Source organism: the organism of the source record quoted next, unplaced genomic scaffold, assembly GCF_019419815.1.
Source record: "Pyrus x bretschneideri cultivar Hongxiangsu unplaced genomic scaffold, Pyrus_bretschneideri_v1 Contig14, whole genome shotgun sequence".
Taxonomy (NCBI): domain Eukaryota; kingdom Viridiplantae; phylum Streptophyta; class Magnoliopsida; order Rosales; family Rosaceae; genus Pyrus; species Pyrus x bretschneideri.
Window position 1 is genome coordinate 860104 of NW_025999435.1, and position 10873 is coordinate 870976.

Below are 10873 nucleotides of genomic sequence, written 5' to 3' on the forward strand. Positions count from 1 at the left end.
ACTTGATGATGTATTATTAGATTAAGATGTCATAATGATAATAAACTTGTTCTATGTAAGTTATTTTTCGTACATAGGCATAAGGTTTCGACTTATTTGGGTGTCATACGTATAATTAAGAGAGAGTAATATGTTTTGGATCTCTCCTTTAATTAATGTAATAGGTTTGAACCCTCTTCCATCCGTAAATAATTAGTAAAATTAAAATAAAAAATAAAAAAAACGCAAATATTAAAAATGAGAGTGGCATGGATCCATGTATTGGCCCAGCCACGAGCCCGCTTTCACCAACCCAACACAATAGGGTTTATATACATACCGAATAACGTGGTCTTCCGAGTAGACATAAGAATACAACTTTGTGACTTTAGTCAAGTTGGAAGGTACTTCGACTACTTTCCTTTTGTTTAACCAAACACTTCTAAAAAACACTTTCCTTTTGTTTTACCAAACACGGTTTCAAAATATACTTTAAATACCGCTTCATTTTGTTAACACAAGTATTATTTTAAAATTTCTATCTAGCGCCGCCTAGTAGATTTTGAAATACCGCTTCATTTTGTTAACACAAGCATTGTTTTAAGGCAGCTAACTACTATCCTGATTAATCTTTAGTCATTTGAAAATTATGAAATGACGCTTAGACCTGCTTAAGTGTCCACCTAGACTCGCCTGGGTGTCCTGACTAGGTCGCGACTCAGACTAGACAGAAAATAGATAACTTTCATTATGCAAATCATTTTTTAAAATAAATTATAAAAGACTTATCGGATATTTAAATAAGCACTTATTATATTCTGATTTCCCATATTTTCAATATATTCTCACACTTTCTAATCAATATGTCATTCTATTTCAAAGAATAATACTGAAAGGTTGGTTGATCTGATTCCGTTTCGTTGCTTCCGCTAATTCTAAGTACTCCAATTATTTTATTTTTCCGTTTCTATCAAGTAGACATGCTCTTATATAAAGAATAATACTAAACTCATGAGTTCAACATATTGGCACAACGCTAAAATATTCCGTCCCACTGTAGGAGTGACTCCTCAAAATATATTGATATCATACTCACGTTCTCCTGCCAGAAGGCGTACTAACTATTCAGCATTTTAGCACGGGTAAAATTAGTTTCAAATCCAAAATATGCAAACACCTTTTCTCCGTGCTCCCATGAGAAAAACAAACTAGTTTCAATTGATGAGCTAAACTTCATTGGATACGGTTTTCCAAATTACCACACACAATGTATAAATAGTAGTCAAAATCTACAAACAATGGAAGCCAGGTCCAAAACTTCTTTTCCTTTTCAATCTCTAGAGTATCAGTTGTTTCTACTTAATTGACCCACCGGCAATAGAGGACACGGTGCAAACACCGGCTGATGTTGTGAGCGGAATATCTTTGTAGCACGCCACTAGTTCAGTGTTCGTGTGCAGATCCACCTGCAAGGTCTCCCACACCTTCTTCTTCGGGTTCAAAATCTCATCAGGCTCACCTACAAACCCGGGAAATGTAACTCTCTCGCCAACTTGTGCACCTTCTGGCGGTTCAACCAGTTCAACCTGAACGTGCAGCCAACATTGAAGATATTTTATCAGTAATTACATTAGTGCCTAATTGTCCATGTCCATTGAACCATTGCGTACAGATATTACAGGTATGCTTGAGAAGGTTATGAAAATTAATGTGTTTGCATTAGTGTCCAAAAAAGATACGATTACAAAAGAAACATGAGTTACAAAGGCATAAGCCTTCCCAACTGACTAGTCAGAAGCAAACCAGAGTAACTGCGACTCAAGTTCGATTGAGATATTACTTTCTGATTACCAAAACCACTACAGGACTTATGCAGACACAAAATTTCACAATATTATTGCCACAACCTTATGCATAATTGGGTCAACGCCTATAATCATTTGCCTACCAGAAATTAACTCTTTTACAGAAGCAAGTTTTACATAAAGCTGGGGAAATATATCCTCGTAAATAGATAATGTCAGAGACCAAAAGTTAAAATTAGGTATCATCAAGATCCATATTCGTAGACTCCTTCGTTTGGTCACTCAAAGAGTGATTAATCATTAGCATTACAGTGGTAAGTGGCTTAAAAAGAGCACATAAGATGCAAAGAATATTAAAGGTTACGGAGCTGCTTACTGTGGTGTGTTCACTGTTCGAAGCAGCAAGAACCATTGCTTCTGACTTAATACCCCGCATGTTTGCTGGCTTCAGATTGCAAAGAACACATACTTTCCGGTTCTGCCACAGAACAGTCAATATGAATGTTGACAGAAATTGATACTAACTTTATTATTAAAAAATTGGTAGATGGAAATACAAACCTGCATTTTTTCAAGAGGTATATATTTGACAAGTCCACTGACCACTGTTCTGGTTTGTCCTTCACCAACATCAATATCCTCTACGTACAGTGAATCCGCATCAGGATGCTTCTGAGCTTTAGTAATGAGACCAACGCGGATATCAAGCCTACTAATAGAAATCTCTGCGTCAGCTGCAGATTTTGTGGGCTGTTGCTTTTTCTTTCCAGTACCTTCTGCCATAACAATGGCCTCTTAGAATAAATTCATTTTTGCAAGAAATAGTAATAAAGGGTGTAGTATTCTTTTCACGTACGGGTACCCACACTCAGGATAAGCTATGGATTTTTTGTTTTCCAGATACAAGGAGATGCTGCGTACTACTTATAGTGAGAAGTATAACACCATATGGCGAAGTGTGGAAATTATTATTTAGAAGTTAACTTTACTAATATAAAAAACTTGTGGACCAACTGTCAAAAGAATTGATGGTAACCTCCAAAAGCAAAATAGCTCACGCCTGAACAGAAAGATCAACACAGCAAAGAAAGATGTTTAGAAAACTGTTCAATAATAACAAGGATGCAAGTCCTATTTGGGCAACAAGCACTACTGGCAGTCCTCAACAAAGACCCCTCGCATCATTCCATAGATCCCCATCACAACATACGATGTACAAAAGAAACAGGAAAAGATTATCCTGATAACAACAGAGCATGCAATAAAAAAGGGGTCTTCCTTTCGCAGAACGGGGCTGTTTCATAAAATACGATATATCATTTTTTTACGTGTGATTTCTTTGGGTGTGTTTGTATGGTGGGGTGGGTGGGCGGTTTGCACAAGTATAAATGCACAAACCCTATATTTAAGAATGAACTGGGGTGGTAAAAAAAACCATAGTACTGCATGTGTGACATTTTTACCTAATCAACTAAAAGCAACCAGACATAATGGAATTCTAACCTGAAACTTTCGTTTTTTTGAGTTGTGCAGCCACCTTTGCTGCTTCAGCTTCTTCCCTCTCTTTTCTGTCAGCTTGACTTCCAGCAAACTTCTGCCTCCAGAATTCTACTTCTTCATCTTTCTGTGTGCAAATGTAACATTTCACTAATGAGAATCTACAAATAGGCAAGTGATGCAACAATTATAACATAGAGAATCCAGCATTAAAAATCAAAACCAAATGGTAAGTGCAGCCTACAAACTTATCTCAGGAACCAGCTTAATTGTCCAGCCGCTCATCTAGAGAAGCTTAAAAAAGAAATTTAGATAAGAATGTACTACTCTAGTGCTTTAGGATCTTGCATGGCAGTCCAAATAATAATAATTATAAATATTTGGTTGGTAACTGCTTTTACAAGGCAGCATTGCCTTGCGAAACAAGCTTTCCTGTGAAGCATATGCACCATGCAATTCAGAATAACTGAAATGCTGTATATTCAAGAGCTACTTGAAGTCCCCCCTCATCCAATCTCCCTATCTTATATTTTCTTTTAATACTCTTTTTCTTGCTGATAACATCAGCAGTTTCTCCACTATTTTTCTAAATCTCGGCAGGTATTCCTCTAATTTTTTTCACAGAACTCCCTTTCTAAATAATGTGACATACTGTACTAATTTCCAATAAGATCAGGTTGTTTCTTCCTTACAAGTGTACAAAAACAAATAATAGGTAAGACACTGCGCACAGCTGGACATACCAATTCCTTGAACAATGGCTCTGGTTTCCCAATCTTGTGACCAATAGGCACAATCTCCCAAGGCCGTCTAGCCCTATCAATATCTCCCTCATCATCACAAAGTGATAAGTGTGTCTCAGAAGGCAAATTAAGTTGCTTGAATACCTTGAACACAGTTAAAGAAAAAAAATTCAGCCTGGATGATCATAGTAACTTTACGTGACCGCAAAAAATATTTCACAATAACCAGTGAACAGAATTATTACTTCGAGAGAAAATGATGGCATAAAAGGTTCCAACAAACAAGCAAGAAGATGCACTAGTCCGACTGAGGTTCTCATAACAATAGCGCAACGAGGTTGGTCCTCTTTGTACAGCTTCCAGAACTGACTTTCCTGCATAATAAATGTAGATGGTGCAACTTAGGAGTAGCTCAATCATTGGCTTTGCAGTCATCTCCAAGCAATTTCACTTGAGAAAAGAAGTTATTCATTAACTCAAGGAGAGATTAAAACATGCTTACTTGCAGATATGCGTTCCCTTCACTAGAAATGGCCATCGCTGTTTTGAGTCCTTGCTTTAGCTTAACCTGCACAGAATACATATTGGAGTGTCAAAACAATGCAAGAGCAAAGTGAAGGAGGCAGGTAGAAGAAGAAGCTTTCAATCATTTGCAACAAGACTCTGATATAAATTTTGATCACCTTCTCCATAGCTTCTATATATTGCTCAACATATTTACCAACTTTTTCAGCTAGTTTCTCTGTCAAAGGATCTGCTTCTGCTTGCGGAGCATCTGGAATAATGGAACCATATCCTTGACCTGTAACCAGAATTTGTCAAGCAGAATACATGCAGAGAAAAGTAAGCACCCAATGAAAATAGAGCAGGAATTTATTCATCATCCAACTGAGTGCATAGTCTTTTCTTAAGTAATTGGACCATGTAGGAACATAAAGACAATTTTGATAACACACTCTTACATTATCAAAATATTATTTTCTTTTTGTATCAAGACTTAATAATATAAAAGCAAAAACAGTTTTCTGTTTCTTTTAAATTCAGAGAAAGGGGAGGCCAACAGTTGGCTGTGAGTGTGCCAGTAAGGGCTTTACCACTAGAGTTATAACCTGGTCCCCGACACAAATAAAATTTGATAACGAGAACATGATTGTAATATAATGGTTCCTTAAATAATTGATTGAATAAACTTCCTCATGGTATTAATTTTTCAAAGACAAATCTGCTGACTGGTCAATACTTTCAGAAACCAATGGCTGACTGACCTGAAGGTTTAGCAACAAAACTCAAAACTCGATTTATGAAGTTGCCCAAATTATTCAGCAATTCACTGTTCAGTTTTGCTTGCAAGTCGGCCCATGTAAATAATGTGTCTGATACCTATTTCACCAAAAATGAAAATAAAAGTTAAACAAGTAAAATAAGCTACAGAGAAAGAAGGATATACATTACAAACCATCACATGAAAAAACTAAAAATGAAGATGGGTATCATCAAAGTTACCTCAGGCCTATTAGTTAGCAAGTAGTATCTCCATACTTCAACAGGAATGTTTGTATCTTTTGCATTATTTCCAAAAACCCCTATGCCTTTACTCTTAGAAAACTTTCCTGTAAAAACCAAAAAAATTTAGATCACCTAGTTATAATCAGATTGTGGCAAAATCATTACTAGATAGTCAGCCAACCTGCTTCATAATTTAAGTACTCTGTTACACTGATAGTCTTCATCAAAGTCCAATTTTCACCAGTTCCAAGAAGAGTGGAAGGAAACATCACCTAAAGATAAATAAGTACATAGTTATAATTCTTTTTCCAAACAAGAATACATATGCAGTTGAAATTATATCACAAACACGAATAAAGAACTGCAAGAAAAGGAAGGCAAACGCCTAAGCTTTGATTTAAAATTTCATAGTGGAACTGTGGATGCATATAATTGCTTCTTGGAGAAACTTATGAAGCTGTAGAGATCCTAACATTCCAATAATTTCAGAATTTCAGGCAATTATACAGAGTACGACTTTCACAACAACAGTAGTGAGCAATGATGATGGAAATCCCTAAAGTATTGCTCGCAAACTATACTTGTTATCACATATACAACCAACCATACAACTAAGCTAAGGATATATGGTCAAAGATAATCACTGTGCTGTACTTATGTGTGAGGCATATTTAGAAAACGGTACTTATGTGTGAGGCATTTTAAGAAAACAATACTTACATGTGAGGCATATTTAGAAAACTTACTGTGTGGAATGGCACATTATCCTTGCCCATAAACTGATACAGCTCCACATTTTCAGGATTCTTCCACCATTTTTCCCAATCATCAGTGTAACATTTAGTAATGGAGACATATCCAATTGGAGCATCAAACCACACATAGAAAACCTACAAATTGCACCGTTGGGACAAATTTAGTAAATTTTGATAATCATTAACAAAAATGCGCAGAAACTGATAATCATTAACAAAAAATGCGCAGAAACTTAGTTGCATGTATTAACCTTGTCCCTGAAGTTATCATGAGGAACCGGAACACCCCACTTCAAATCCCTGGTAATACACCGCTGCCTGAGCCCCTCTTTGAGCCATGCATTGGTCGCTTGAATGGCATTCTGGCTCCATGACCCAGCCACTGACATTTCATTGATATATTGTTCCAACTTATCCTTCAGCAGAGGTAGTTCCAGAAACAAGTGGTTTGTATCTCGAATTCGTGGAGTTGACTTACAAACCTGCTTGCAATAGGCAAAAATGAGAAATATAAAGGTGTAGCATAATCACATTTTTGCATGCATAATTGTTGCATGTGAGCGGGGAAGAGTTACTTTCAGAAACCCTTATTTATTTTAAAAAACAATCAGAAAACAAGAAAAATATTACAAGGGCTAGAACAAAAAGGTTATAAGCAAGAACAGGGCTCGAGTAATACGTGCTAACAATTCATGTTTTTCTTTTAACAAAGTTTGCATATGTACATAGTACACACAACATGGCAAGTACCTTGCACTTAGGATCTTTTAGTTCTGTTGGATTCAAAAGCTTTCCACAGTTCTCACATTGATCTCCTCGTGCAGAAGCATAGCCACAGCCTTGAGTCGGGCATGTCCCCTCCACAAGCCTGTCCGCTAAGAACCGTTCGCATGTGTCACAGTAAAGCTGAATTACAGTACTAATTCAAGTTAAAATAAAATACAGAAACACTTCTTCAAAACATAACTTGATCGCAATGCATGAAGATAACCGTGTGTGCAAAGATTCACTGACTAAACCAAGAAAATGTGAAATAATTGACACAGTCCAGTGACTGCTACGGTTGCTACCTGCTGCATTGTGTTCTCTGTGAGCCAATCATTCTCCAACAGTTTCTTAAAAATAGCTTGGCATACTTCTGTTTGCTGTGGTGCCGATGTACGCCCAAATTTATCAAAGCTTATGTTAAACCATTCATAAACGTCCCTATGAATTGCATGATATCTACATAAAACAATTTGAAATAATATAAGAGTAAATCAAACACAAAAAATAGAGTTAAATTTACAAAATTACGTAAACTTCACTGAAAAATTTTACTTGTCACAGATTTCTTGGGGGCTACACTTCTCTTCCAAAGCTTTGGTCTCCGTTGCCGTGCCGTACTCATCAGTTCCACATATGTATAAGGTATTGTATCCCCGGAGACGGCAGTAGCGTGCGTAGACATCAGCACTCAATACACCTGGCCAACAAAACAAAGCAAACCAAAAATTTCAGGAGTCTGTTTGGTTCCCAAGGATATTAGAAGGAAAATAGAATTAAGGAAATGATACATACAGCCGATGATATTGCCGAGATGAGGGACATTATTGACATAAGGCAAGGCACTTGTGATAAGGATGTTTCGCTTGCCAGGGATGGGTAGCTTGGCAACCTTCTGGTCCCCCTTGGAGGTAGCTGTGAGGTCTCCCATGTCTGGCTCTCTACTTCAATGGCTGGCCAGAACCAGATGCTTAAAAAACTGCAACCCAAGATAAAAATAAAATTAAGACTTTTTTTTCTGTACTATTTCCTCATCAGATTTTTTAGTTTTCAAACAGGGCGTACTGCATAATGTATTTGTTACACATTCTATCGATTGACCGAACGGAAAAGCACCTTTAAAAGCACTTCTATGAAGCCTGAGAATCTAGAGACACTAAAATTTTATAAAAAGCAAGCACACCCAACAACAACAATAACAATAAACCCTTATCCCACTAAGTGGATCCGGCTATATGAATCCTAAAACGCTACTGCTCCAAATGAATCCTAAAAAGCAAGCACCCAAAAGAAAGAAAGAAAACAGAACTTTGAAAAAAAAGGGAAAAACTTTTGGTTTTCAAGCACCGTAGACGCATGAAATTCCCAGTTGCAATCACACAAAGTAACCGAACTATTCAAAAAAAAAAAAACAAAAAGGAAATCAAAATAAAGCAATACTTCAATACGCAATCAAATAATGCATGCAAATAAAAATAGCCCAAATATCAATAAATTTACTCCGATTTTTATCTACATGGAAAACCCTAGTCCGAAATTACACACACATATATATCCAGATAAAAAGTATAATCCACATGAAAAATAAAAAAAACTGGATAAAAGCTGGGAGGACCTGATGCGAAAACTGAGAAGCACAGCAATTTATTAGGATCTAATTTCGGAAGGCATAGACGGAGATGAAGAGGGAGAGAAAGCAAGCGCGAAGAGAAATTGGCTTACCGAGTTGTCCGTACGGTTGCGTTGCGGCTGCGAGAGAGCGAGTGAAACGGGAGCTGCGGCAGAGACAAAGTTTGGTTTAGGTAAGTGTCAAATTTCCACAAGGGTTTTGTTTAATGAATTCTTTTGTTGTGCCAATTTGACCCTTATAACTTATAAGTGCGCAATTGAAAGTGGACCGAAACGACACAATCGTATGGACAGGGCCACAGAAAAACCTGGTAGAGAAAGAATCGAGATCCACAGGAAAATCTCGGGTAACACATACGGTTGGCCTAATAGTTATAGACGAATTTCATATCCGTATTACACATATACATTTTAGATTTGATTCATAGCATTGATGAATAAAGGTCAGAGAAGGTTGAAATGCTTTTATGGATCTTCTTAACCTCCAAAAAAGTAGAATACAGTGACAAAGTCAGCATATGGTTTTTTTTTTTTTTTAAGGTGAATGTGTTTCAATTTTTGCTTCAAATTCATTTAATTGAGGGATTTAGTTGATAACAATTATCGAACTAGAAACGAACTTTACACACTAGAAGTCCTCTTGTAAATTCCCCTGTTTTTACGCAGAAGCTAATCAACATTTCAGTTGCTTATTTGTATATATTTCCTAGGAATTGGAAATTCCCATAGAAGTCAATGGCATTTTCTTAATGCAACTTTAAACTTCTTGTGTTTTCTTTTCTTGTAGGCTACAAAGCCGAACCAGTATAGAACTGTGTTGTTTTGGTGGCTGGTTTGCTTGCTTTTGTCATATTTTTGCCTACAAAGCCGAAACAACTAATAATCAACGGTTCAGTTTGGTTTAGTTTTGAACAACACCATAATTAACAACACCATAATTGAAACCAAACAAACCCAAACCCTTGTTAATCAGTTCGGTTCGGTCAGATTAAACCTATTACAACATATCAAGTGTATTTTTCTTTCTAAATATAAAAAGTTAGGAGTGTAAAAAGAGAATTTTGGAGTGCTAATAACAATTCCCAAAACAAAATGCAAAATAAAAGTTATCAATTTTCTCTCTAATTGGGGAGTCACGACCTAAGCGGTTTTAAGCGAACTAGGCAGGCACCTAGGAGGGCTAGGCGGGCACCTAAGAGGACTAGGTGGACGCTTAAGAGGGTCTAGGACGCCCTTTCTTAATTGTCAAACGCCTAGGGACTAATTAGAGCAGTGACTAGTCGACTAGCGCCTAAGCAGAGATAGACAGGGATATTTAGAACAGTAACTAGAACTAGTTTCAGTTTCATTTTGCGCTTGATCGATAAAAAACACAGTTAACTCTCTAAAGGACAAAAACAGAGAGAAACACATGACCAAGAGCTGAAAAAAAAAAAGCGCCAGTTTGATTAACATGTCTGACCAGAATCAATATGAAGTGTCATGACTCATTACAAAGAGGTAAGGTTTTGTTTTTTCAAATATTTCAATATTTTATTTTTGCAATAATTTTATTTTCCTAAGACCAATTACGATAGTATTAGTAGAACATTTTTTATCAACGATGATTTCCAGTATGATTCCTAGTTTACACACGTAAATGTGTTTCGATTTTTAGTCATTTAATTGAGGGATTTGGTTGGTGGGTTTAACAATTATCGAGCTGGACAGTAAAGAATAATGGCTTTTACACACTGAGAGTGCTCTTATAAATCTCCCTGTGTTTACGCATAAGCTAATCAACATTTCAGTTGCTTAATTGTATATATTTCCTAGGAATTGGAAATTTCCATAGAAGTCAATGGCATTTTCTTAATTCAACTTTAAAACTTCTTGTGTTTTCTTTTCTTCTAGGCTACAAAGCCAAACCAGTATAGAACTGTGTTGTTTTGGTGGCTGGTTTGCTTGCTTTTGTCATATTTTTGCCTACAAAGCCAAAACAACTAATAATCAACGGTTCATTTTGGTTCGGTTTTGAACAACATCACAATTGAAACCAAACAAACCCAAACCCTTGTTAATCAGATTGGTTCGGTCAGATTAAACCTATTACAACACATCAAGCGTATTTTTCTTTCCAAATATAAAAAGTTAAAGAGTGTAGAATGAGAATTTTGGACAAATTCCTTAACACAACTTTCTGTCGTGTTAAAAC

The 10873-nt window shown here is 36.4% G+C and overlaps 1 protein-coding gene across 2 annotated transcripts; it reads right to left on the reverse strand.

Moving 5' to 3' along the window:
• Window positions 1-1174: 1174 nt before the first annotated feature.
• On the reverse strand, window positions 1175-8927 carry LOC103955243 (probable methionine--tRNA ligase). 2 transcript variants are annotated; one of them, XM_048579575.1, is made up of 18 exons: window positions 8773-8927; window positions 7846-8029; window positions 7606-7750; window positions 7356-7509; window positions 7036-7191; window positions 6537-6767; window positions 6277-6420; window positions 5712-5802; window positions 5528-5634; window positions 5290-5404; window positions 4708-4826; window positions 4527-4592; window positions 4270-4398; window positions 4025-4168; window positions 3288-3408; window positions 2346-2557; window positions 2161-2262; window positions 1175-1565 (listed from the first exon to the last, which is right to left on the reverse strand). In XM_048579575.1, the coding sequence occupies exons 2-18, from the start codon at window positions 7979-7981 to the stop codon at window positions 1335-1337; spliced, it is 2403 nt and encodes an 800-aa protein (XP_048435532.1). In that variant the 5' UTR covers window positions 7982-8029; window positions 8773-8927; the 3' UTR covers window positions 1175-1334. The 2 variants fall into 2 exon arrangements, with proteins under 2 accessions (XP_048435532.1, XP_048435531.1); XM_048579574.1 differs by having other exon boundaries at window positions 2346-2560.
• Window positions 8928-10873: the final 1946 nt, after the last annotated feature.

Coding starts and splice junctions, on each gene's coding strand:
- LOC103955243 (XM_048579574.1), bottom strand. CDS start 7,981: ATGGGAGACCTCACAGCTACCTCCAAGGGGGACCAGAAGGTTGCCAAG. Junction 6,421..6,536: donor ATGATAACTTCAGGGACAAG/GTTAATACATGC, acceptor TGCAATTTGTAG/GTTTTCTATGTGTGGTTTGA. Junction 4,169..4,269: donor TGCCATCATTTTCTCTCGAA/GTAATAATTCTG, acceptor ACTGTGTTCAAG/GTATTCAAGCAACTTAATTT.